Source organism: Elgaria multicarinata, chromosome 12 (genome assembly GCF_023053635.1).
Source record: "Elgaria multicarinata webbii isolate HBS135686 ecotype San Diego chromosome 12, rElgMul1.1.pri, whole genome shotgun sequence".
Classification (NCBI taxonomy): domain Eukaryota; kingdom Metazoa; phylum Chordata; class Lepidosauria; order Squamata; family Anguidae; genus Elgaria; species Elgaria multicarinata.
This window is the reverse complement of record NC_086182.1, coordinates 28,561,463-28,589,418: the sequence shown is the minus strand read 5'-3', so window position 1 is coordinate 28,589,418 and position 27,956 is coordinate 28,561,463. Positions and strand designations below refer to the sequence as shown.

Below are 27,956 nucleotides of genomic sequence, written 5' to 3'. Positions count from 1 at the left end.
CGAGGTGAAGGCGGATCCTTCGCCTTGATCTGGAGCTCCGCAAGAAAGGTAAGTGGGGTTTACTGGGCCCTGCTGCTGTCGCTGTCGCCCATGCGGCAACAGTGGCAGGGCCCAGTAAACCCCCCTTCCTCCTCTCCCTGGCGCCACTCCCCTCCACTGCGGAGCTCCGATTCGGAGCCGGAGCTCCTCGGCGAAGAGGAGCGGACTATGGGCGGAGCGGAGCGGGCCAATCTGAAATTTTCTTGCGGCCCAGACTTCCTGGTTGAGCCACGGGCTCAATTGAAGAAGCCGAGGGACCGCGGACGGACACAGGTATGGCCCCCCTCCCCCTTGGTTCCTTACTGGGCTCTGCCGCCGCCGCCGCATGGGCGGCCACAGCGGCAGGGCCCGGTAAACCCCCCTCCCTCCTCTTCCTTACCTGCGTCCATCCGTGGTCCCTCGGCTTCTTCAGTTGAGCCTGCGGCTCAACCAGGAAGTCTAGGCCGCAAGGCCTAGACTTCCTGGTTGAGCCACGGGCTCAATTGAAGAAGCTGAGGGACCGCGGACGGATGCAGGTAAGGCCCCCCTCCCCCTTGGTCCCTTACCGGGCTCTGCCGCCGTCGCCGCACGGGCGGTGACAGCAGCAGGGCCCGGTAACCCCCCTCCCTCCTCTCCCTGGCGCCACTCCCCTCCATTGCAGAGCTCCGATTCGGAGCCGGAGCTACGCAGTGAAGAGGAGCGGACTATGGGCGGAGCGGAGCGGGCCGATCTGAAATTTTCGGATCGGCCCGTGGGGCGGATCGGGGGGTCCGTGCACACCCCTATTACAAACATCATCATCATCATCATCATCAACAACAACACATATTTTAAAAGCCAGCTGAAGGGGAAGGCCTAACACATTCTAATCCAGACAGCGTCCACACTTAAATAGATGTACCTTAAAACAGTTAATTAATCCGGGGGGTGGGGTGAGGATAGCAATACACCATATATTGATCCTGTGGAACTCAAAACGACAACATATCTAGTCTCCTCTCTCGCCTGTGCAGTATTCTGGCTGGACCCTGATGGAAGATGGCGCAATTCGAATAGAAGAGGCAACGGAAGATGCTCTTGGCACATACACCTGCATGCCTTATAATGCCCTGGGTACAATGGGCCAGTCTTCCCCTGCCCGACTGGTACTGAAGGTATCTCACTTCTTGATACATTCCTGTTCTGACTATAGCTTGTGAACTATATTTATTACATACTAACCAAATGCCAGTTGTGATAGTAAGGCTAGCACACTGCAAGGCCTTCCTGAGGCCAAAATCAGCTCAGCTCAACTAAACTAAGGAAAACATAGGCTGCATTTTTTTAAAAAAACACACACCAAAACCTCCACAGCTATTGGCTGTGAGAATTGAGTTGGTTGAAATACCTTTGCTGCTGACACGATAAGGAATGCTTATAAACATTCCAACTTAGAAGTATAAAAAGCAAGCACACAAGCTTACAGTAGTGCAGTGTTCTGTCTGATGGGGAGGCATTCAGCAGGGAAGGAAGTTGTTAACTCTGTCTGTGTTTGTGTGGGGGGGGATGGGTGGGTGGGAGGAGGGTTCTGTATGTATGGAGGAAAGGAACCTCTCGTGCAAGCACTGAGTCATTACTGACTCTTGGAGGGACGCCAGCTTTCGCTGACGTTTTCTTGGCAGGCCTTATAGCGGGGTGGTTTGCCGTTGCCTTCCCCGGCCGTTATTACCGTTCCCCCAGCTAACTGGGTACTCATTTTACCAACCTCGGGAGGATGGAAGGCTGAGTCAACCTGAACCGGCTGCCTGAAACCAGCTTCCACTGGGATCGAACTCAGGCCGTGGGGAGAGTTTCGGCAGCAGAAACTGCTGCTTTACCGCTCTGCGCCACACGAGGCTCTTCTGTATGTATGAGAGGTCTGTGAACCACATGAGAGAATAGAGTGTTCTTACTAACAACTTCCATGAGTTGGGAAGTGTGTGAGAGTTAAAGGAGAACGAACACAAAGAAGCTATCGCATCCATGAATTTACATGGGTCAGTGCTTGTGTGTATGTCAACGTAATCTGTTAACCATCTGGCTTTTGGGCTATTCATTAATTGGCTTAAAGTCCTGTAATTGGTTGGCAGCTCTGTTTTTTTTTTTAATTTAATTTATTTCAATGAGAGTGGTTCGATTTCATTTATCTCTTTCCCCTTTTCCCGCCTCTCTCCCCACTTCATCCTGGCTGCAGGACCCGCCCTATTTCACGGTGCTACCAGGCTGGGAGTACAGACAAGAGGCAGGGAGGGAGCTGTTGATACCCTGTGCTGCTGCAGGAGACCCCTTTCCTGTCATCGCCTGGAGAAAGGTACCCGGCCTGCCAGAAAAATCTGCAGTGCCTTTGGCTTTTGATGAATATTGCAGACAGAGAAGCCACACTCTGTCCCGGTAAGAGCAAACTGCAGGTTCAGCTGCTTCGCTTTGGGCTGTACCACTGCCGCCCCGTCCCGCAGGTGGGTGGGGGAAACCCAGCTCCTCGCAAGGAAGCACCAGACACTGCAGAAACCTTAGCGGCAGCAGCGTCTGCAAAAGAAGTCTCTCTGTTCCCACCCTTTTTCTTGCTCCTCTCTGCCAGTAACGACTACAGGTGCCCTTCCGACCCAAGCTTCCCCCTGCCCAATGCTACCGTTGCCCTGCGCAGTGGGAGGGCAGGCTAGCTTCTGGGTCCTGCTGCTGCGCTGAGATTTTGCCGTGCGCTGCCTTGCGCCCAAAGCATGAACTGCCGCAGCACAGTCAGGAGGCCGTGGTCAATGCGTTGGTGAAAGTCAGCGTTAAAAGGAGCAGGGCTGCACTGAGTCAAGCTGCAGTAGGGGTTGCACGTGTGGGTCAACGCCCCCAGCCCCGTTGCACATCATTGACTGCTTCCTGCAGGTGTGGAGGAACACATTGAGTGATGATTCTGGGAGACAGGATGAGTTGAAGTAGGCATGGTTGCCACCTAGTTTATCCTAATGCTTAGCTCTGTCCACACTGAACTGCTGCTGCTGCCATTCACCATTTGATCACACACCAGCTGTGTACCTTTAGGCAGAGAGAGGGGGAGGCAGGGCTACCCAGTGAGCTTCATGGCTGAGTGGGGATTTGAACTTGAGTTTCCCCTAGTCCAGCACACTCCCTATTCCCCATCTGCAGCAGGCTGTGAATCTTGAGGCCTTTGGGTTACCCATTTGTTTTACTATATATCTAGATCGATCGATCAATATCTGTCTGTTGATTGATGAAACGATCGATAGATGCTCTCCCTGACATCCATTTCTCCCATTTCATCCCCAACTATTCAATGAGAGAGATTAAACCAGGAGAGAAAATGGAAGGCCTGTAAAGATTTGAACCTGAGTCTCAAGGGCTATGCCTGTCTTCTTCTTCTTCTTCTTCTTCTTCTTCTTCTTCTTCTTCTTCTTCTTCTTCTTCTTCGTTTGCATTCTTCCCTTTGTGCCTCTCAGTGGCCTCCCTCTCCAGTGGCCCCATCTACTTCTGCTTACCCAAATATACTCCATGTCCAACCCTGGCCCCACTGGAGTCCTCACCAGTTGATATCTTCTGGCCTCCCTCGATAGCTGCATGGCCCCATTGCACCTCTCCACAGTTTTGACCCTTTCTTTCTTTTCTTGCTGAGCAGAAGAAGCAACACACACAGTCAGAGGTGGGAAAGGAAAACACTTCCATTTGATGCTGCAGTAAAAATGCTGCCCCAGGCAATAGTGTAGCCCTAGACAATGACGTATGGCTGTCTTCTAGTGGGAATGGCCTGAAACCCCAGAAAAAGTAATTTGATTGCCTCATCCTGCAAATATTATCACCGTAAAGGCAGGCAAAATCCATGGAATTGTTGCTCCCTCTACTGGCCTAAAGCGATAAACCAAGTAAGAGTTTAACTCACTGGAAACCCAATCAGCTATCCTGACCTCTTCCCCGTACCACCCCAAAGAACATTGGTAACTGTAGTTTTTTGAGGTTGAGGAAAATTCCTCGTTAGGGACCATTCGTCCCATTGTAGAACTCCAACTCCCAGTGTTCCTTTGGTTGGGAGATAAAAGAAATCAAACAGGTCTCTAGAAGTGGTCTAAATTTCTAGTGCAGAAAAGCCTGTAATAATGTGCACATTGAGTGGCTCATGTCCCAGAATGAATTATCCATACACTCTGGCTCCCAGGAATTATGCTACTTATATGCATACGTGCATTATGCTTCCATATAAGCACTCATTTTTGCTCAAGTGTGTGCCCTCACCATAGCTTACTCACCAAAACATGAATTGTGTGAATTTTACACCTTTCATTGAGTCACCTTCCATGGATTTAGAAGTATGCAGGCATTCAATTCGCATAGAACTCTTAACCTTATTGCTTCCTGGTGAGGAGATCTTACACAACAAAAGCAGTTTGATATCCAGTAAAAGATTTTATGCATTTCCTCTTCTCTGAGGTTGAATCGACAACGCTGCCCCCCACCAAAGCGTTACCTGAATACTCAACAGACCTACTGCTCTAAGGCTGTTCTTAAATCTGGGAGTAAAAAATAGTCAAAGGCAAGGGTGGAACCAAGTAATCTTCAACAATAATATTAGTAAAAGTTTTATTAAAGGGCCAGGTGCCTATGCGTTTCAAACGCGGTTGCGTTCTTCCTCAGGGCTTTATAACATTCGTGCAGTTGTCTGCAGAAGCTGTCATTCCCTGATTATTAATAATAATAATAATAATAGTAATAATAATAATATATTTCTTACCCGCCTCTCCCTCTGGATCGAGGCGGGGAACAACAGTGAATATAAAACACATAAAAATGCAAGTTTAAGGAAACAGAACTCTTTAACCTCAGGCCTTCTGGGCCATTTGCGTAGACCATTGCATCTCATAGAATCATAGAATCATAGAATAGCAGAGTTGGAAGGGGCCTACAAGGCCATCGAGTCCAACCCCCTGCTCAATGCAGGAATCCACCCTAAAGCATCCCTGACAGAGGCTTGTCCAGCTGCCTCTTGAAGGCCTCTAGTGTGGGAGAGCCCACAACCTCCCTAGGTAATGGATTCCATTGTCGTACTGCTCTAACAGTCAGGAAGTTTTTCCTGATGTCCAGCCGGAATCTGGCTTCCTTTAACTTGAGCCCGTTATTCCGTGTCCTGCACTCTGGGAGGATCGAGAAGAGATCCTGGCCCTCCTCTGTGTGACAACCTTTTAAGTATTTGAAGTGTGTTTTTGTCTCATTGGAAAGCCATAGTCTGCTGGAAGGTAGATCACAGTCCACTGATGGGACCACCGACAAATTGCTGGGATCCTTGCTCCTTACTGGGATTCTTGCAAAGAATGTTAGACCTGGTGTACCTTGGACTAAGCAACAATGTGCTACCTGTGTCCTCCAGCAAGAGTGCATACTTAAAATCACTAAACATTGAATAATGATGACTCAAGTGTTAAGAGAACTTGAGTTTGTAGTCAACTTAGGTTTGTAGTCAACTTACATTGGTGGACTACAGGCATTCCAAATAAAATAATAATAGTACTGGACCATGCAAGACCACACACATGCTGCCCACCTTCTTTGGGCCTACTAGAGTAATGGGCTCCCCATCTTGTTCCTCCCCTCCTTGTGACAACCAGTGGTGCCCCTGCTTGCCAAAAGTCCCGATTATCTATGCAACAATAGCAGCTATGTGTCCATTCCTTGCTCTGCCACAGCCTGGTTTTTGCTTTGTTTTTTGATGGTGCTCTGGTCTCTCCAAACTCACTTTGTTCTCCCCCCTCCCCCTTGCTTTACCTGTCCAGACTGCCTTCTGGAAACTGACCTTATTCTGCCTCTTTGGCCAACGATTTCGCTTTGCCCTTTGGTTAAATGCCTTGGATTGTGTGTCCCCCCTCCCCAGGAAGGGCCCGGGACACCTCCAGTGTAAGACAGCTGGGGTTATCGTAACGTTGCCTCACTCCTGTGTCCTTGTAACAAGCCTCTGAGTTGTGTTTTTCTCTCCTCTTCCATCCCCTGTGCTTTCTCTGTTTTTTGACCAAGGTAGGGAAGCCCAGTAGAAGCAAGCACAACACCCTCCCAAGTGGCAGCCTCCAATTCCGATCTCTCAGTAAGGATGACCATGGAGAGTGGGAATGCGTCGCCACCAACATCGTCACAAGCATCACTGCTAGCACTCATCTGACAGTCATCGGTAGGTATGGGACGTTTTGCTGGCATGACCGAGGCATTGGACGTTGGGGCGCCCAACATTTTTTTTCTGATCTGGCTATCAATGGCTACTAGTTTTGATGCATCTATGCTACCTTCAGTATCAGAGGCAGTATTCCTATGTAGACCAGTTGCTGGGGAACATGGGTGGGAGAGTGCTGTTGCACTCCTGTCTTGTCGACAACTGGTTGGCCACTGTGTGAACGGAATGCTGGACTGGATGGACCCTTGGTCTGATCCACCATGGCTCTTCTAATGTTCTTATGTTCTGCTCCTGAAGTGAACAGTCTCTGTTTGCTTTTGCATATTGAGTACCTTGCATGAGCAACCGTTCACAAATAGTTCTCATGGAGCTGTGAACAACCGGTTGTGCAACAGTAGATTAAGAATGACAAGTGAGAAACAGTCACAGCTTACAATATGCAATAGCATGTTTTTCACTTTTAAGCAGTGCTCAAATTACACTGTTCAAACGACCTTTAGCAATGGACCCCTAAGCTATAGTATTTAGAAGGCTTTGCGGAGGTCTCATTTGTGCGGGAATCAAGGAGTGGACATTGTAGGTTTCTTTAGTGGTCCGTTGCCCTTTCTCCAATTACTAGTGCACTGGTTTCAAATGAGAAATGAAGTGCAATTTTAAATACAGAACTATTACAATTTGGAAAAAGGAATGCACATTCCTCCTGACTTCCAGTTGAGAAAGACAGGAAGAGAAATGTCCAATGGCATCCATTGAATGTGGAGCTTGACAGTGACATTAGAGAATATGAAAATAGAATCTAGGCACCAAGGAGACGATTTAGCAGGAGAAGTTGCTGTGGAGTGGCTGATGAAGGTTTATTAGAATGCAACTGATGGTGTGCAGGAAATAGGAGAAGAATAGGTTAGGAAGAGAATTAATATTAGCGATGAAGGATATTTCGGTAAGTGGCAGTGCTTGTGGGAATAGTAACGGTACTGAACACCATGACTATTGAGTTTGGTCTCTGGAGGAGTGAGTGGGGGGGAGATCTCTATTTCTGGGCTCATGCTGGGGGACAGGTGAAATCCCCAAATATCAATATTGTCCTGAAAACAGACAAAATAAGTGAATCCTGATGGCACAATCAAATTCCTAGCTGATTCGTAATGGCTCCTTGAAAAAAACAAATCACAATGAAAGCAGGAAGGGATCACGGAGACTTTCTTGGAACTGAGCATAGAGAAAGAAGACCAGAAGATGCTGTGTTGCTACTTTGCTCTCTCTCTCTCTCTCTCTCTCTCTCTCTCTCTCTCTCTCTCTCTCTCTCTCTCACACACACACACACACGCATGCACAAACACACACACACACACCCACCCACACACCCCAGTCCATGACCCTGGATGGATAACTCAGTGACGCAGGCACTATTCGCTCCATGTCACCCTGCCTGTTTTGAGGATTCCTTACATTTCGGTGGCTGGCCCTTCCAACTGCGCTAGGAGTCAGCTCCTTGAGCTAGTAGAGTGGCTAAGAGATAATTGGAGGGGAGCGATGTGTTCCTCTGTGCCGAGGGATGCTCATATTTCTCGGATGACGTCTGTGGCAAATGCCTTGTCGGAAAGGCACAAATCGGGGCTGGTTCCCAAGGAAAAGAAGAGCAACATTTTCCTTCAATTTCATGCTCCAGTGAAGCTGCTGCTAAAATCTGTCCTTTTTTTGTTTGGTTGGAGGGGTTTTTTTTGTGGGGGGGGGAGGGCACATCTCTAGATGGATTGAAAATAAAAGTGTCTTTTCTTGCAGGGCTGAGCATGTATCTCCTTCTGTAAAGGGTGCAGCTAGAGGGATATTTCATTTCTGCTTCAAGGATTGTCAGGGCCCTACAAGGAAACCCGAAATGGTCATATTTTGGAGGCTTGGGGAGTGCTGATCATCAGTCCGAAGGGGGCCAAAAGAAAGTATTTGGGGGCAGCCAGGAGATGAGTTCTAGAAGCCTAGAGCAGATAATATGTTTTAATCAGTTTTATGTATTTTATGGTATTTGTATCTAACGTTCTTCCCTGCCTCAATCCAGAGGGAGAGGCGGATGATGATGATGATGATGATGATGATGATGATGATGATGATGATGTAATGCAAGAGAAGAGGTCACATTCCAGAGGTAGCAACTGAAGGTACAATGTCAAGTGACAGGTAGAGGCACACAGACAATCTGTTGTGGAAAATATCAGCAGTACAGCAGAAAGACCTTGGATCTTGGCCAGGCAAGATCCAATCTGATGAGATGAATTGCTCAGATTGAGAAACCAGTTCTGAGGATAAGTAGGCTTTTCCAACCTGGTGCCTTCCAGATGTTTTGGACTTCAATTTCCGTCTGCCCCAGTCAACACTGCCAATGGTGAGGGATGATCACAGTCTAAAACATGTGGAGGGCACCAAGCTGGCGAAGGCTATAATAGGTTTTTTTTAATAGGTCCTAGTGGATGGAGATGGGCCTGTGGCGTTACACCCCACAAGTCAATTCCAAATGTATGTCCGCAGTTTGTAAGTCTGTGGTTTTTAGAATGTTGGCCTGAGTGGGCGGAGTTAGAATGTCTTGGGAGGGGGGAGGAGTGATATATAAGGGAAGGACTGGGGGGATTGAGAAAACTTTTCGGGGGGACTTGTTAGGTACTCTTAGAGTCTGTAGTGCTCTCTGTGTTTAGGGTACTAAAGTTCTGGGAAATTTGAGAGTCAGTGTAGTGAGTGGTGTCTTTAGAGTGTGGTGTGCACATAGTGGATGTATATTAATCAATACTGAGAATAAAGAAAGTTCAAGAGTGATTGTGTGAGAAAAAGGAAAGCGCGTATGTGAATGAGTGACAGGATTGGATGAAAGGTTTCAAAAAGGTTTTTAAATGTTGTTAGTTGAAACAAAGCTTGTGAACTTTTAAAGATAAATTTTGATTGTTTTGTTTTTAAACTACCACAAAAATCCCACGTGTCTGTTTGGCATTTATCATCTTAAGTTTACACATTCAGCACCCACTCTGAAAATCATTCACTCACAGCGCATTATTATATATATAAATATTAAAATCCTTCTCCATTTTAAACCCCTTTCTCCACATAGTTTGGAGGAAGGTGGGCTTTATCCCTTGCCTCAGGCATATCAAGCGGTGGTGCTTGAGCAGGGAGTAGCCTCGGCCGGGTCTGGTGTTCAGAGCCTGTGTCGTGGCAGGGCCCTTAGGGACACTTGGAGGTCGGCTGTTGGGATTCCAAGCCCCCCCCCCCGCACTGAAATGTGAGACAGCAAAGAGATTTGCTGTGCAATCTTTATTCAGTAAAAACAAAACAACAAAACAAAAACTCACCTCTTCACACCTGTAGCAACTGTGAAGGCTAGGAGCTATCTTCTAAGCTTGATTAGACAAACAAAGCACGGAAGTTGCCTATCAACTAAATGTCAGGCAGGCTTTTACTGGACTCCTTCAGGGTGGGTCCTCTTGACCCAACTTCTGACGTGCAGCTAGTCTGGCAGACCACCTCCCACCTCCGCTCAACTCCGCCCACTTGACCCTGCAGCGGACTCTGGGATCCGTCAGTTCTGATGCTCCCTCCCCCTCCTACAAAGGCTTAGTTCCCAGGGTGCAGGGAGATGATCACTAAACCCAGGCCTCCTGTTCAATAAGCTTCTGGGAAGATTCTTCCCTGACTCCTGGAGATCCTTGGAGAAAGTCCTCCTCTGCTCCCTGTCTTGGGCTTCTTCTAGTTCTGCCTCTGAGTCTGATTCAGCATCTGAAACCAAACCAGGGAGCCTGGCCCCATCATGACATCAGTTGACAAAGTATTCATTCAAGCAATAGGGGTAGTGCTGCTAATCGCCCCCTGACTAATATTGAAGTTTTGTTTTTAGAATTTTTTAAAAAAAGTCTTTCCCAAAACAACATAGTTAGCTTTAAACCAGCCAAGTGCCATCCTTGTTGCTGAGCACAGTAATTTCTGCATCTTTGTTCAAACACTTCTGAACAGCTAATCTCCTTCTCTCTTTTTTATTTTAGAATTTAATAAACACAAAGGTGTAGAGCAGCAGTCCCCAACCTTTTTGGCACCAGGGACCGGTTTCGTGGAAGACAATTTTTCCACGGACCGGGGGGGGGGAGGGTGTGGAGGGGATGGTTTTGGGATGATTCAAGCACATTACATTTATTGTGCACTTTATTTCTATTATTATTACATTGTAATATATAATGAAATAATTATACAACTCACCATAATGCAGAATCAGTGAGAGCCCTGAGTTTGTTTTCCTGCAACTAGATGGGCACATCTGGGGGTGATGGGAGACAGTGACACCCGAAGTGTGTTGCTTATGTCCAGTCTGCTCCGTAATCTCGTTTCAGTTGTTGTCAATGAGAACGCGGCCCGGTTCCTAACAGGCCACGGACCAGTACTGGTCCGTGGCCCGGGGGTTGGGGACCCCTGGTGTAGAGTATAAAGTGAAGAGAAGAGAAGATTGAGGGGAGACATGATAGCACTCTTCAAATACTTAAAAGGTTGTCACACAGAGGAGGGCCAGGATCTATTCTCGATCCTCCCAGAGTGCAGGACACGGAATAACGGGCTCAAGTTAAAGGAAACCAGATTCCAGCTGGACATCAGGAAAAACTTCCTGACTGTTAGAGCAGTACAACAATGGAATCAGTGACCTAGGGAGGTTGTGGGCTCTCCCACACTAGAGGCCTTCAAGAGGCAGCTGGGCAACCATCTGTCAGGGATGCTTTAGGGTGGATTCCTGCATTGAGCAGGGGGTTGGACTCGATGGCCTTGTAGGCCCCTTCCAACTCTGCTATTCTGTGATTCTATGATTCTATAAGTGCTGCTCTAGTAGACAGGTGGCACCTGTAACAAAACGTTGCAGTGTGTGGAGTGCTTCTGTTCAGGGTTCCAGATGGCCAGCCAGTCCTCATTGGGATGTTTCCCCCCCAGATTTTTTGTACTTTAGCAAGCCTGGTGATACACCCCTCTTGTGTAGGGATGATGCACTCATGACTTGAACAACAGAAGAAAGGAAGGCTATCAATGGCTACTAGCCCTGCTGGTTGTGTGCTATCTCCAGTATTCGAGGCAGTAAGCCTGTGTGCACCAGTTGCTGGGGAACATGGGTGGGAGGGTGCTGGTGCACCATGTCCTGCTTTGTTGGTCCCTGGCCAATGGCTGGTTGGCCACTGTGTGTACAGAGAGCTGGACTAGATGGACCCTTGGTCTGATCCAGCATCAGGGCTCTTCTTATGTTCTTATGAAACAAAATTAAGAAGACATGATAGAGGTGTATAAAATTATGCATGGTATGGAGAATGTGGACAGGGAGACATTTTTCTCCCTCTCTCAAAATACTAGAACCTGGGGTCAACTGATTGGTGGGAGATCCAGGACAAATAAAAGGAAGGGCTTCTTCACACAGCGCAGAGTTAAATTATGGAACTCACTACCACAAGATGTAGTGATGGCCACCAATCTGGATGGCTTCAAAAGGGAGGTGGATAAATTCCTGGAGGCAAAGGCTATCAATGGCTACTACTCCGTGTGAATAGAGTGCTGGACTAGATGGACCCGTGGTCTGATCCAGCATGGCACTTCCTATGTTCTTATGAAACAAAAATAATAAGAATGATTAAGGATACATCTCAAAACTGAAGGGGGGGGGGGGAAATGGAGAATAACAAGAACTCGGCATATCTATAGGTTGAAATCCAACAGATTTTCTGAGAGTTTTTCTTCGCTTATTATTTATTTATTTATTTATTTATTTATTTATTTATTTATTTATATAGCACCATCAATGTACATGGTGCTGTACAGAGTAAAACAGTAAATAGCAGGACCCTGCCGCATAGGCTTACATTCTAATAAAATCATAATAAAACAATAAGGAGGGGAAGAGAATGCAAACAGGCACAGGGTAGGGTAAACAGGCACTGGGTAGGGTAAAACTAACAGTATAAAGTCAGAACAAAATCAAGTTTTATGTAATTTTATGTAATTGCTAATGTAAGCAATTTAACATCAGTGCTGACAGCTATGCTCTTTGGTTTCCCCTGCTTTCAGGCACAAGCCCCCATGCGCCGGGCAATGTGCGCGTCGTCGTTTCCATGACCTCTGCCAACGTTTCCTGGGAGCCCGGCTATGATGGCGGATATGAACAGACATTCTCAGTTTGGTACGGCCCTCTGTGAGTCATCCCAGCATGCTTTGCTCTCTGCTTCTTTTCTTTCCCACTCGGCCAGAGCTCGAAGTAGGCATGGGACATGGCTGTTCTCAGGCTGAGTTCCTGGTTTACTTTCGTCCCACGTGCTTGAATGTTGCTCATGTTCATGAGGAGCAAGGAGGGGAGCAGTTGAACACAAACTCCTCTTCTGAGGATGTTTTTGCACCCTGGCTCCTGAACGGCTCACATTAATGGTACAGAGCAGGGCTTCCTCCACCCTTTCCTCTGGGGCCTTCCTCCATCTACCATAGAGAGGCCAACCGCTGGTTTTATTTATTACATTTATATGTTGCCTTTCTTCAATGATGGAACTCCAAGTGGTGTACATGTGGTTTCCAGATACTCTCCCAACCAAGGCACTGACCAGTCCCAGGCCTGAGATGTGATGTTAAGTCCGTTACTGACCCTTGCATGCTTTGTTTTTGTAAAATAGCAGCCACGGTTGGAGAGCGATGATCCAGATTGGGACTGTGGTATCCAAGAGGGGGTTTAACGTTTTGCCCCACCATGGTCCTGATTCAGATATCCTCCTGGCTGCTATTTGCCAATAGCAACATAATTCCCCGGGTAATTAGCAGCCATGGGAGGAGGTATTTGAATTGGGGCCCACGAGGAGGCAAAGGGTTAAATCCCATCTTATGCAACACCACAGTCCTGATGCAGGTCCCCTACTGCCCAGCAGCTGCTACTCAGTGGTGTAATGGTAAATTCTAAAGAGCAGGAGTTGATCGTGATAACACCCGTAGCCAACCTGTTAAGGAGAGCAGCTGTATTGATCCGTTTGTGTTCCTGTGTTGTCCTTTATAGGTCTTTTGTAAAGAGAATGGGTCTTAATTACCCACTCAGGGTCAATCCACTTCAAAACACTTTGTGTTACAAAAAGAATGGCTCACAACAATATTCCTACTGGGAAAAATCTACCCCCACACCCTGCTCTACCCCCAGCTACTGTGAAGATTGTAGGGAACAGAGAAAGCTGAAGGTGTGCTCCCTGCCTCCACCCCCCCCCCACTACTGCTACTTAGCAAACAAAAACTAGGCGTGCCACTTGCAACTCACCAAACTGAATGCAGCCCACCAGTCATGTATTCGTGGCCTGCCAGGAATCCGAGAGCCACTTAGTTTTTGCAGTCTCAAGCAAGAAAAGCCCATTGGACCGCTGTGCATGGCTGGTAAGCTGTGTTGTGTTTGGCTTGTCATGGGTCACAAGATCTTGTGGACCTATAGCCCGATTGGAGTCCACCAAGAGAAGAGCCTTCAGCGTGGTGGCCCCCCCTTTCTTTGGAACTCCCTGCTCCTGGAGATCAGGCAGGCTCCAACACTGTGTTGCTTCCAGTACCTCCTGAAAACAGCTCTATTCCAGGAAGCGTTCCTTAGCTGTCAGCCACGGGTTTTATTGGCATTCTGGGTTTTTTTTTAAGTATAATTTTAATGGTGTTTTAATCTTTGTATCTTTTACTGTTTTACTGCTTATGCTCACCGCTCTGGAAACTGTTTCAGATATGGAGCAGTATACAAATGTGGTAGATAAATAAATGTGTGGGTCGTACCTGCTACAATTTCCCACACTTACCTGCGGAACTGATTAATAGCAAGAGCTAACACGATACAGGAACACCTTCAGCATCTCTGGTACTTGCTGACTTGTGAAAAGTGTGTGTTGTTAACTAGGCTGGATCCAGAGATGTGTCTTGCTGCAATGGTGCACACAGTGCTGTGTGTTCATATAGCTCTGTTAGCACCTCTCTTTTTTATGAACTGGAGCAATTTTTCCTTGAGAAGCTGCCTTTAGGGATGGGAGAACCAGGGATGGTGGAGCGGCAAATATTTGGCCTTGCGAAAAGGCCCAGCCTCTCACTCTGCTTCTGAGCCATTTGACATTCCGTCCCTTTATTGACTCTCAGAAATGTAGAGGTGACAGTGACCTGCTATATTTTAGTCATGTCTCTCTTCTCAAATCCTTGGGGCTTCTTTTTTTCTTTCCCTCCTCTCCCACGCCCCCCTCGGCCTCAATTTTCACCAGATGGAGTCTACTGATAGAGAATAGATTGGAGACGCGCTTCTCATAATAATAATAAAAAATCTGTTTGGCTTTGGGAGGAGTTGGGAAGTGGAGGGTAATGTGATTGAGTAGAAAGACAAGAGGAGAGGCGGAAGGAAGGAAGGAAGGAAGAGATGAAAGGGAATTGGGCGCAGGAGGGAGAGGAGGGGAAAGTGGGGGGAAGCCCAGAATGTTTGAGAGAGAGAATAGGATTAGAGAACAAAACTCACACAGCTGCCTCTGTGATTAAAATGTCCTTGAGAAAGAATGATTAAGTTGCCTTCCTTCCATAAACCACATCTCACCTTGGAGGGAATAGCCAACTGCTTCTACTTGCTGCCAGCTTTCTTGGTGTTTCTTCCCCATTACACTGTGGACACGATGGTGAAGATCTTATTATGCTTATTTTTATTATTAGCAATATGAAAATAAATCATGTGGCTTTTTGGACTGCACAAGAGGTTCCCAGAGGTGCGGGAGAAGAGGATAGACATTTGTGGTGACTACCTCTGCATGAACCCTGCTCTTTGGATGGGAGATGGTTCCTTTTTGGAGGACCTAAGGCAGAGTGGCCTTCAGGGAACCCATTCCACCCAAACTCATCTGCTGACCAAACTGTCCATGGCTATTGCAGGACCCCAGTGCCTTGCAGAGGATTCTGGGGGCATGTTCCCAGGTGCATGCATATTTCAAGGAAGGCACTGTCCAAGAGAGTTGAGGCTCACCATTGCCCTGCAACTCTCTTATGAGATTGTGCATTGCAGGGGAAGATGGATAATTACAGGCGGGCTGTCAAGGTTCTCCACCATTACCGGCTTTCTCATTGAGGATCCCAACTGGGCTTTAAGAAAGCCCAGAGTGGTACAGAACATGGCTACAATGATTGTTTATTGCCAATTGGCTGCTTATAGATGTCATATTAAACACACCCTCCCTTTTTTATTGACAACTTGGGGTTCTCTCATCTGCTGGAGACTGATTCATTCTGCCCAGGTGAATTTTGGTTTCTTGTTTTGTCTTGCAGCTTGGACTTTGAGAAGGTTGCTTTCTCATCCTCAGGGTTGTATCCACATCCACAGGCATCCTTGTGGAGATGGATAAAATCTCCATGGGGTTTTATCCACCTCTACTTCTACACACTTGTCCAAATAGGTGGTGGTGGACACATGCTGGAATAGTTCTGGAATAGGCAAAATCAAAGGGTGAGGCAAAATCATTGGCCAGAGGGGACAGCTGAAGTCCAGACTCAGAAGGCTGTCCAGGAGAAAGGAACAGAGCAAGGCTGGCAGGGCAAGGGAAGATGAGTAAGCTTGCAGAATCAAAGAAGCACAGTTGGAAGAGGCAGAATAAGGAGCCGAGTTTGGGCATACACGGAGAGATGGTTTGTTGCGCATGCATGATCTGCTAACAGGAAGGGGAAGTTATGTAGGAACAGGAAAGGGCAGGGACCAGTCCACTGAGAGGAGGTGTGGACCAAGACAGAGAAAGCTACTTGGGCCTAGAAAAGAGCTGTGCTTGGTTTTCCAAAGACCTGAAGTGCCTCAAAGGACAGAGCTTCAATCAAACTCCTGGAAGGACTGCGGTTTGAGTCCATCCATGGCTAATTGACCTGACAAATGTTGCCACTGTTACCCTATATGCTGCTACCCAAACAGGTTCATTGCCCAACTTTTGGTGCATTACCTGGACAAAGCATCATATAGCATTAGTGGTGCAAAAGAGAGTTTTCGTGTAAATTGGCAGTCCCCATTTCATTGTTCTGATGCTCTGCCTTCTGTCGTGTTGTCCTCAGCAAGGTCTGGAAAGTCGCCAGAGTGAATGAACTCATAAATTGGACATGTCTTTTGCTCAGGCTGCTGCACAGGTGAACCTAGCTGAAGGCCAAATTCAGCTCCGTGGTTCATTTGGCAGTCTCAGCGACAGCATATGAGTCAGCCTAGGGTCCACCTGCGTGTCTGTTAGCCGAGCTGGTGTTGTGCCATCTGTAAAACGATTTGCCGTGACAAATAATTGAAGCCTGATGCAGTGAAACATTCATGGGCAGCAGGATAGCTGGTTGAAAAGATTTAATTTCTACTCAGTATAGAACTGTTTGGAGCTTTCATAATTTCATTAATCGTGCCCCTTTCAACTGAAAGACCTGTGCCCAGGTTTAGAGTGACAAGAAGAAACTGAGTGCAATCTCCATCCTTTTGCTTCCATTGCAGACCAGCAGCCTTTAGAATATTGACACTTAGTCCTTTTGGTATGAAAGAATAGGATTTATGTATGAGTGAGCTGCATGCGTGCAGAAAAGCCACAAGCAAATGCATTGGTCACAAAATTCAGCTTCCTACATATTTCTTCTGTCATTGAAAAGAATCATGTTTCTAGCTCATATTATTGGGAAAATATGCTTGAACGTGTGTGGGCAGCCCTTGCCAAAAGTACTGGAGTTAAAGGAGCTGCAAAATAAAATCTGTGAAGGGCAGAGGGCATGGGGTTCAGGGCTTCTTTGCTTCTTCTTGCAATGAGCAGGAGCAGAATAAATTATGGAGAGGAATTAGTTGGATTTATTCAGGTTACAGAATTTAGCTTTCCTTGTCAGAATTTGGGTTACATCCCTGCAGAATTTTTACATGAGTATATATGTATTTAGCCCCGTCTTGGGTATCATTGGGCCCAATCCCCCAAGCCGCTCCATTGTTCATTAAGGGATTCTTTCTTTCTTTCTTTCTTTCTTTCTTTCTTTCTTTCTTTCTTTCTTTCTTTCTCGTTCTATTTTTCTCTTTGATTCCTTCCCCCCCCAAAGAACCTGCCCCTTGGATTGTCTTTCTTCTATCTCGCCAGGATGAAGCGGGCACAGTTTGGACCTCATGACTGGCTCTCTCTTCCAGTACCGACTGGCCCCAGCTGGCTGCTCATGGATAATCTAGAACCGGAGACTGCCTATCAGTTCAGTGTCTTGGCCCAAAACAAGCTGGGCACAAGCTCCTTCAGTGAGGTGGTCACTGTGAATACTTTAGGTGAGCCCCAGAGTAAAGGAACCTGATAATCCAAGGTAAACTGATTGACAAACTTTTGTGCAACCTTTGCCAATCCAGATGTTTTGGAACTCAAGTCCCATCAGCCCCCAACCAGCTTGTCCAATGCTCAGGGATTATGGGATTTAAAGTCGAAAGGGCAGTAGGTTGAGGAAGGATGCCTGTGTGCCTCCTTTTTTGTGTTAGTGGAACAACTTCCGTTTTCTCCATTGACAAATTATTTTGTATATACACAGTTTCCTGCATGCGCATTGCCCATGATAGAGTAACTCGAGGACCTTAGAAAGTGAATCTTGAAACTGCAGGAGGTAACAGAGAGGGAAGGAGGGTGGATACGTGGAAATGTGGTGGCATGGTTTATTTCAGTTGCAGGTGAGCACTAAGTGCCAAAAGTATTATGAAAGAGGTGTGTTTTGAGGAAGGACTTGAAGGTAAAAGGAGAGGTGGCACAGAGCACAGGGCTAGACCTACCATTAAGCAAAGTGAGGTGGTTGACTCAGGCAGCAAATGCTGGGAGGCAGCAGCAAGATTTCGGAGGAGAAAATGGCCTGCCTCTGCCCCATAAGTTATCCTGCTGCCTTCAGGTATGGTGGACGATGCTAGCCCATCGTCATTGTTGAAAAATGATTCAGTTCAGTTGGCTTTTGTACATGGAATGGGAAGGGGCACCATCTTGTCCTTTGGTAGCCAGTCCCAATAAAGCAGGTGCTCTGGGAGGGAGTTCCAGGCCTAAGAGTGAGTGAGGGAGAAAGGGTGGAGCCATTTAAAGGAGTGGCAGCCACGCCCTTTTGCAAATGCGCTAGCCGCCAAGTGCAAAGCCTGTGATTAGTGCTACTTCAGTCCATGTAGAGTCCTTCCCCACCCCCAAGCAGTAGTTCTTGCACCCGCTCTTAAAATGTATGCTTTTCTTTCTCCTCCCCCACCCCTTCTATTTTCAGCATTCCCTGTCACAACTCCAGAACCCCTGGTGCTGGTTACTCCACCGAGGTGCCTAACAGCCAATCGGACACAGCAAGGAGTCCTGTTGTCATGGCTTCCTCCAGCCAATCATAGCTTTCCGATTGACCGTTATATCATGGAGTTTCGGGTAGGAGAAAGATGGGAGATTTTAGATGATGCCATCTTGGGGAGTGACAGTGACTTTTTTGCCAAGGATTTGACTCAGGTAAGTGGGTGCTGGTCTTGCTACAGAGTGGTCTGCAAATGGTGCCCTGGAAACCTGGGCTCATTGCCTTAGACTCATTGCCTTTCCCAGCATTGGGTCCCTGGATCAGTTTGGACTACATCCCCATCATCCCTAGTCACAATGGGTTGGGGAGTGATGGATTTATAGTCCAACAACATCTGGGGTCCCAAGTTTGGGAAAAGCTTAGAGTTTAATAAATAATCCTCAATGAGAAGGTCAACAATAGAAGAGCAGCTTCCCTGAAAGAGCACTTGTTTGCCTAATACTGATCTTTCCCTACAAGATGGAGTCATGGGGTAGTGGTGGTGGGTGAGGAGCATAGGGAGTGTCCCAGGGTGCTCTCTGAGGACAACAATGAAGTCTGATCTGCTGCATGAACTGACTGTGCCTCCTGAGACATACCACCAGATCTTCTTTAGAACTTGGGTTCCTTTGTTAATTGCATAGAAACAGCCAGAAAATGTTGACGCTGTCCAATCATTTGAGAAGAGTGGTTGACCCTAGTTCCTATCCTCAGAGCTAGGGATGCTTCCGAAATGTTCTTCATCCAAAATTCTCACTGGATTTTGGAGCTCCAAATTGCTGATCTTGTTTCCAAAGTCTTAATAATCCTCTGTTGTCCCTTTTCCTAAATTTCTGGGACCCTGTGTGGAAAGCTGTGCCCCGCCACCCCCAACTTACATCTCTCAAGCTCCTGTGAGCATTGATGAAAAAGCAATCTTGAAGTGATTAATATGTGTATCAAGTTTCTTCTTGGGTGTTGTTCTACCAGGCTGCAGGAGCGCATGTGTGCTTCAGCAAAAATTGCAGGAAAAGAAGCCTGATGTCGTCAAGAGTTGCTTTTTTTTTTGCAGTGAGTGCGCAGATGTGCTTTGGTAACAGAGGGCAGTGGGTGGGAGAATTATATTAATGAACTGAAAGCCATGGCAAGCTGTGCATGCTCCAACATTAGAATCATTTTAGAAATTCTAATTTAACTGGAATTAAATTAGTGCAATGCAGGACAGACCAAACCAATGGTACAATAAAGGCATGGCACAGTTCAGAGGAGGGCAACCAGGATGATCAGGGGTCTGGAAACAAAGCCCTATGAAGAGAGACTGAAAGAACTGGGCATGTTTAGCCTGGAGAAGAGAAGATTGAGGGAAGACATGAGAGCACTCTTCAAATACTTGAAAGGTTGTCACACAGAGGAGGGCCAGGATCTCTTCTCGATTCTCTCAGAGTGCAGGACACGGAATAACAGGATCAAGTTAAAGGAAGCCCGATTCCAGCTGGACATCAGGAAAAACTTCCTGACTGTTAGAGCAGTACGACAATGGAATCAGTTACCTAGGGATGTTGTGGGCTCTCCCACACTAGAGGCCTTCAAGACGCAGCTGGACAACCACCTGTCAGGGATGCTTTAGGGTGGATTCCTGCATTGAGCAGGGGGTTGGACTCGATGGCCTTCTAGGCCCCTTCCAACTCTGCTATTCTATGATTCTATGATTCTATTCATCTCAGCCCTCTCCAGGCATGGTGTTCTTAAATGTTTTTGATAGGCCTGTGCCCTATATTCAGGGAGGAATCCCGAAAGTGTGTCCATGGCCAAGGTTAATATTTGCTATCCTTTCAGTGCAGTTCCTTTATCAACTCTGGCCAGCATCTCCTTCTGCAAAGATGCTGTTCCCTGTTAGAAAATCCAACCATCACTGAGTGTCAAAGGGAAGACTGGTTCACACATAAATGTTGATCCCAAAATGACTGTAGGACTCGCATGTGTGAATGGGGCATCCCAGATCAAATGCAAAACAAAATGTTCCTATCCAGTGCTTTTTTCATCACTTTGGCTTCAAAGGCATCAAGGGGTGGGTAGTTAGGACTTGCTTGTTCAACCAGGCTGTTGGCTTGTTTTAAATTCCTCCCTGCTGAGTGGGTATGTTTTAATACTCTGCTCTCTTTTATGATAATGTTTGTTTTTGTATATTATGTATTTTTAATGTTAGAAGCTGCTTTGGAGGCCCAAAAGGCAGGGTATAGAGAAGTTCATAAATAAATTAAAAGAAGAAGTGTTAAATAATCAAGTGATGTGTGTGCATGTAGGGAAACTCACTAAATAAATTTTAGGGATCCTATTTCTCCACCTGTTACCTTCTCTACCATCCTAGATTCTGTACCAAATGTATTCATCTTTTTTCTGGCCTGACCATAAATGCAGCAACCTGATGACCCAACTTAGTAAAGGTGTCTAATCTCCTTCCATATACAAAGGCAATTCCCTTGCTCCTGCAGAGAAAGGATGCTATTTCTAAATTAAAAATGGGACCACCTGTTACCATGGGTAGTGATGGCATTTGTTTTTCATTGGGAACGTTAGAATTGGTGGCAGCTAGTTCTGACTGATGGCACACCTGTTTTATGCTGTAGGATACGTGGTATGAATTCCGAGTTCTGGCTGTCATGCAAGACCTCATCAGCGAACCCAGCAACATTGCTGGTGTATCCAGCACAGGTAAGGGCTTTCTGCACCACCCATCATGCTTCTTTATCAAACAAATCTAATTTATGCAAAGGGCCTATTCCAGGTTCCATTCTATTGTTAGGCAGCATTCTCATCTTGTTAGGCAGCCAGTGTGGTGTAGTGGCTAAAGTGTCGGCCTGGGAGTCAGGAGATCCGGGTTCTAGTCCCCACTCAGCCATGGAAACTCACTGGGTGACTTTGGGCCCGTCACAGAATCTCAGCCCAACCTACCTCACAGGGTTGTTGTTGTGAGGATAAAATGGAGAGGAGGATTATTTTTATTTATTTATTTTATTTATTATTGCATTTATATCCTGCCTTTTTTCCTCCAAGGAACCCACGGCAGCGTACATAATCCTCCTCCTCTCTATTTTATCCTCACAACACCAACCCTGTGAGGTAGGTTGGGCTGAGAATCTGTGACTGGCCCAAAGTCACCCAGTGGGTTTCCCTGGCTGAGGGGGGACTAGAATTCAGATCTCCTGACTCCCAGGCTGACACTTTAGCCACTACACCACACTGGCTGTGCCTTGGGTTCCTTGGAAGAAAAAAGGCAGGATATAAATGCAGTAAATAAATAAATAAAAATTAGGATCAGGGTCTTTGTGTCGTGGCCCCAGAGATTTAGAACACTTTCCCTTAAGAAGCTTCTTTGTTGTATTCCCTGGCCTCTTTTCACAAACAGATCCAGACATCCTGTCAGGTATTTGGAAGGAGAGAACGTTTTTTTCCGTTGCTTATATTGTCAATTTTCATTTCACTAGTCCCTTGTTAACATTGTTTTAATTGGATGTGGGCTTTTTTTTAAAAAAATATGTTCTCCACCATGTGAACCTAAATGGAAAAGCATCCCAACAAGACCTCCTGTTCTCTGTCTCTTCCAGACATATTTCCACAGCCGGACCTGACAGATGAAGGTTTGGCCCGACCTGTGCTGGCAGGAATAGTTGCCACCATTTGCTTCCTCGCTGCTGCCATCTTGTTCAGCACTTTAGCTGCCTGCTTTGTTAACAAGCAACGCAAACGGAAACTCAAGCGCAAAAAAGGTGAGCCCGCCTTGGCCGATTTTGGTCCTCCTGGGATAAAGGTGGAGAGACGTTCTGAAGGATGATGGGATTTGTTCTAGAGTAAATTCACTGCATTCTGAGGCATTTGGTTTTTTGGGAGCAGAGGATAAGTCTCACATTTCTACCACCCTTAGAATGGCTGTTGTCTACACTCCTACCTGTCTGCTTTGACCCTAGCAACAGAGTGATGGTCGAGCTTACCCCGACAGAAATGGCAATTGACTCATGAAGTTATGATTTCTTCATTCCGTTGATGAATCATTGTCCACACATGTCAAAAAAGTGCATCTTGGAAACTGTAGTCGGACATTTATTTATTTATTTATTTATTTATTTAAAATATTTATATCCTGCCCTATATCACTAAGATCTCAGGGCAGTGTACAGATAAAAACATACAGTATAAAACTATAAATATACACAGTTAAAAACAAATTAAACCATGATCCAAGTTAAAACAGTATATAATTTAAAAGCAATAGATACAGTTAAAACAATGTGCCAGTGAGTTTAACCATCAAAGCTTTGTTAAGAAGCCATGTTTTTAGTTGGCGTCGACATGAAATCAATGTTGGTGCCAATCAGGCCTCCAAGGGGAGGGCATTCCGCAGTCGGGGTGCCACCACAGAGAAGGCCCTCTCCCTTGTCCCATCATAATGTATATGTTGCATTGGTGGGATGCGGAGAAGGGCTCCTCCAACAGATCTAAGGTCTTGGGCAGGCATATATAAGGAGAGGCGCTCCCTTAAGTATCGAGGTCCCAAGCCATTTAGGGCTTTAAACGTCATTACCAGCACCTTGAATTCCGATCGGAAGCACATAGGCAGCCAGTGCAGTTCCTTTAAGACCGGTGTTATGTGGTCTCTATAAGATGTACCCGCCAGCAGTCTAGCTGCTGGATTTTGCACTAGCTGCAACTTCCGCGTTGTCTTCAAGGGCAGCCCCATGTAGAGTGCATTGCAGTAGTCTAATCGGGAAGTTACCAGTGCATGCACTACTGTGGCTAGGTTGTCCCTGTCCAGGAAAGGCCATAGCTGGTGGATCAGCCACTTGGGCCTCCAGTGACAACGATGGATCTAGGAGTACTTCCAAGCTACGCACCTGCTCCTTCAGAGGGAGTGCAATCCCATCCAGAACAGGTCGCTTACTCAATTCCCAGACTCGGGAACCACTAATCCACAGAGCTTCCACCTTATCAGGATTCAGCTTCAGTTTATTGGCCCTCATCCAGCCCATTACAGCCCCCAGGCACTGGTCCAGCACCTTCACAGCCCCAGCTGGCTCCGACGACCCCTAATGACCTCACCCAATGGCTTCATATAGATGTTGAACAGCATGGAGGACAGAATAGAACCCTGTGGCACCCCACTTGAGAGAAATGGCCTCAGTTGACTAGCGGAATACAGAAATGAAGCTAAGCCACAAGTGAAAAGGAAATGTTGAGTGAGGGCTACATGGCTGTTTCTTCACACATTCTCAATTTGTTGAAGCATGTCAGATCCAAACATTTGCACTGATTGGAAAATAGTAACTTAAAAGACCCCATTCCACAAGAATCAAACAGGATTTTCCCCCCGTTTCCATCAGAAAGTAAAGGTTTCCACCAATCTCAGGACATGTGCAGAAATGGCAGGGCTTAGTTATGCATCTCATGAAGTTGCAGAATATAGCTATACACTTGGGCCTTAGCGAGACCTAAGGCTTATCCCAGGCAAATGAAGGGGTCGTCCCTGCCTGCTCCCGGTATCCCCTGTGTGTCATTTGGATGTACAGGGATGATTTCGGGATATAGGCCTGGTCTAGCCATGGCCTTGGTTTCAATAACGAAAATACCGAAGTTTGTTAGATAGCCTTCTATGCCACATATGGGCATTACGTTGAGCTATTAAATTTTGAGTTTCAGTAGCATCCCTTGGGACATTTAGACAGGAGATCTGCAGCTGGATGTCCTATGCTTTTTTCTAAAGGGCTAAATGCAACCTTGAGGTGGGGCGGGGCATTCAAATCAGGCCCTATTACCATATGCATCTATGTTAACCTTTTCCTCCCTGTGCTTTTTTCTGATCTGAATTACTCTCATAACATGCATGTAACAGTAGGTTTTGCTCCACAGGTCAAATAGCATCTCCAGGGGTACAGTTGGAATAAATAACTGGCATGACATGGATCCATTGAGGATCTCCCTCTATCACACCTGGTTGGATATAGAAAATATGGTGCCTTGTTCAATGTTGTCCTTGCATCCCTTTAGTGAACTCTTCCCCCTCCTCTTTTTATTCTTTTCCAGACCCTCCTCTCTCAATAACCCACTGCAGGAAAAGTCTTGAGTCTCCGTAAGTATCTCTGCATTATAGGTGCCACCCAAGTCTTCATCAGAGGACTCTACAACATTATTTTGTTGAACGTGTCTTTAACTACATTTGCTCTCCTTTGCCCCGATAATAAATACAATTTGGGGGAATAACTCCTTCCTATTTCAGGGGAGTTCTCTTTCACTCAAACACATTTTAAGTAGTTTTCCACTATTGTTATGCGGATACTATTATTTATTTATTTATTTATTTAGCACCATCAGTGTACATTGCTATTAATACAAAGGGATCACAAGTTGGGCAGATTCACACATAAGGACAAGCAATATATATTTTTTTTAAAAAAAATCAACAATAAAAACTAGGTTAAGAACATTAGAAGAGCCGTGCTGGATCAAACCAAAGGTCCATCTAGTCCACTACCCTGGTCACACAGTGGCCAATCACCACAACACTACATGGTGCAACACCTTCCCATCCATGTTCCCTGGCAACTGGTGCACACAGGCTTACTGCCTCGAATACTGCTGATAGGACACAACCGTCAGGGCTAGTAGCCATTGATAGCCTTCACCTCCAGGAATTTATCCAACCCCCTTTTAAAGCCATCCAAAATGGTGGCCATCTCGACATCTTGTTGTAGTGAATTTCATTGTTTAACTATGCACTTGTTGTGAATATGTTAATATATTAATGCATTGCTAGCCCATCATTCCCTCACAAACAGAAGCAGCTAAAAAACCATGGACCTTTCCAACCATGGGTTGTTTGCCATAATCTGCAAACCAAGAACTCTGGCTTGACTTTCCCCTGGTCTGCATGTCATGGCAAGCAATCCAGGCTTGAAGAATCTATGGGTTGTTAGCCACTCCAGTTCATAGCGAGAGCAATCTCATTCATGACAAGTAGAGTTGGAAGGGGCCTCTAAATCCACTGAGTCCAACCCCCTGCTCAGTGCAGGAATCCACCTTAAAGCATACAAGTTAAAGCTTTCTGATTTTTTTGTGCCCAACCAGCTTCTGTTCCAGCCGTGTTGCTAAGGAAATTCCAGATGGCAGTTTCCCTCTTTATGACCCATCCACCTTTCTTTCCTTCCTGTGGTCCAGGTTGTCTTCTGGCAAGGTGAGTCCTGAGAGCATCCGCACTCTTCGGCCCCCTTCTGAATCCTCCGATGACCAAGGTCCACCTGGCAAGCGGATGTTGAGCCCCAGCAAGGAGAAGGAGCTGTCTCTTTATAAGAAGACCAAGCGGGCCATCAGCAGCAAGAAATACAGTGTTTCCAAGGCCGAGGCGGAAGCTGAAGCGACCACCCCCATTGAACTTATCAGCCGTGGGCCAGATGGCCGCTTTGTTATGGACCCTTCAGAGATGGAGCCCTCGCTCAAGACCCGACGGATCGAGGGCTTCCCCTTTGTGGAGGAGACGGACATGTACCCAGAGTTCCGCCAGTCAGATGAAGAAAACGATGACCCTGTGATGCCTGCCTCTGTGGCGGCCCTCAAGTCCCAACTGACACCTCTTTCCTCCAGCCAGGAGTCTTACCTTCAGCCACCAGCATACAGTCCCAGATTCCACCGGGGCCTGGAAGGGACAGCCACCCTGGAGAGCCGCCTCCAAGCCACTGGTCAGGCCAGGCCTCCGCCCCCCAGGCCATTCCACCATGGCCCATATTACGGTTACCTCAGCAGCAGCAGCCCCGGGGAGATGGACCCTCCGCCTTTCTACATGCCAGAGGTCAGCCCTCTCAGTTCCGTCATGTCCTCTCCTCCTCTGCACCCTGAAGGGCCCTTCGGCCATCCCACCATCCCTGAGGAGAATGGAGAGAATGCTTCCAACAGCACACTGCCTCTGACCCAGACTCCAACAGGGGGCCGGTCCCCTGAACCATGGGGCAGGGCTGAGTTCCCTTTCAGCGGCCTGGAGTCCTCACCCATTATGTTTCCTCACCAGCTCCACCACTGCGAAATGGCTGAGAGCATGCAGCCAAAGGCCAGTCTTCCTAGGGGACCACCACCTTCCTCTCTCCAGGTCCCTGCATCCTACCCTGGCATTCTGGCCCTGGAGGCACCAAAGAGTTGGACTGGCAAGTCACCGAGCAGGAGCCAACCTTCTGTGCCCACCGCCACCAAATGGCAGGACAAACCTATGCAACCAATGGCGAGTCAAGGGCAGCTAAGACATACCAGTCAAGGCATGGGCATACCTGTGTTGCCTTACCATGGGCCGTCCGAGTCAGTCAGCCACAGCGGCACAAGCACATTCGGCCTGGACACCAGGTGGTACGACCCCCAACCTAGACCTCGGCCCAGCCCTCGGCAAATCAGGAGGGCTGAGCCCAGTTTACATCAGGTGGTGCTACAACCTTCGAGGCTTTCCCCCCTGACCCAGAGTCCCCTCAGCTCCCGCACCAGCTCTCCAGAGCTGACAGCACGAGCCAGGCCACGACCAGGCCTCATCCAACAGGCGGAGATGTCCGAGATCACCCTGCAGCCTCCGGCGGCGGTCAGCTTCTCCCGCAAGTCCACTCCATCAACTGGATCTCCTGCCCAGAGTAGCAGGGGAGGGAGCCCCAGCTTCCGACCTGCCATGGCCTTCACCTCTTTAGCCACTGGCTACCCCCCCTCTCAGTGCCCCTCCCTGCCCGTGGAGCCCATGGACGTCTTTGGACAAATTCCCTCACCAAGGAGGTCTGGAGAGGAGATTCTTAGGCCGGAGCCAACACCGACAACCAGTTCAGGGTAAGTGTTTGTGTGGAAATCGCCTGTTCCCTTTTACCCAGCCCTCCTTTCCCTCCCCACCTCACCTGCTCCCATCCCTTCCCATAAGTTCTTCCCCTGCCCCCCATCAACTGTAATCCTTAGGGTTTGTCTAGGCACACTGCAGCATCCTTTTTGGAGATGACCTCCAGTTGCCATTTCTAGGCTCCCCCACCCCACCCCAGTCAAGTTTGTATTGTTGGGCCGCCCCCCTGCCAATGTGTCATCGCTCACCTCAGTAGGTTAGATCAATGGAGTGCCTTACCTTTGGGATGGTTTGCGATGGTGTGTTGTTCGTTAGCACGAAGGTCCAGATTCCCCCTTCACAAGAAATAAATATCGAGCCTTGCTTTTTGGTTTGGGAGTTGTGTGCTGGGACAAACAAAGATGATCCAACTGTCTACAAATTCCAGTTTCAGGTGTTTTGAGGGTGTGTTTTTTTGGTTTGTGTGCTGGGTCAATGAATCCCAGAAATTACCAGTATTTTCCTCTTCTAGTTCCTGGCTGTTTTCTTTCCTTGGACATTAAGGCCTTGGGGCTGCTCTTGGCCTTCTTCACATCCTTTCCTCCCCTGAGAGGGTTTGTCATCTACCATGAATGAAACATGGCCACACAAGCTGCCTTTTTCCACACCATCTCCAAAAGGGGTGCT

General features: G+C 47.2%; 1 protein-coding gene across 1 annotated transcript in view; it reads left to right on the top strand.

Annotated features, from left to right (window-relative positions):
- The window catches only part of IGSF9B (immunoglobulin superfamily member 9B), a 125,593-nt gene that overhangs the window by 80,135 nt on the left and 17,502 nt on the right, over positions 1–27,956 (top strand). Inside the window, exons 9-18 of the mRNA XM_063139123.1 lie at positions 1,032–1,172; positions 2,231–2,347; positions 6,040–6,190; positions 12,257–12,368; positions 17,287–17,462; positions 18,419–18,645; positions 21,076–21,160; positions 22,054–22,215; positions 24,524–24,569; positions 25,655–27,286. Coding sequence (XP_062995193.1) covers positions 1,032–1,172; positions 2,231–2,347; positions 6,040–6,190; positions 12,257–12,368; positions 17,287–17,462; positions 18,419–18,645; positions 21,076–21,160; positions 22,054–22,215; positions 24,524–24,569; positions 25,655–27,286 — 2,849 coding nt within the window. The remainder of the gene's footprint in view (positions 1–1,031; positions 1,173–2,230; positions 2,348–6,039; positions 6,191–12,256; positions 12,369–17,286; positions 17,463–18,418; positions 18,646–21,075; positions 21,161–22,053; positions 22,216–24,523; positions 24,570–25,654; positions 27,287–27,956) is intronic.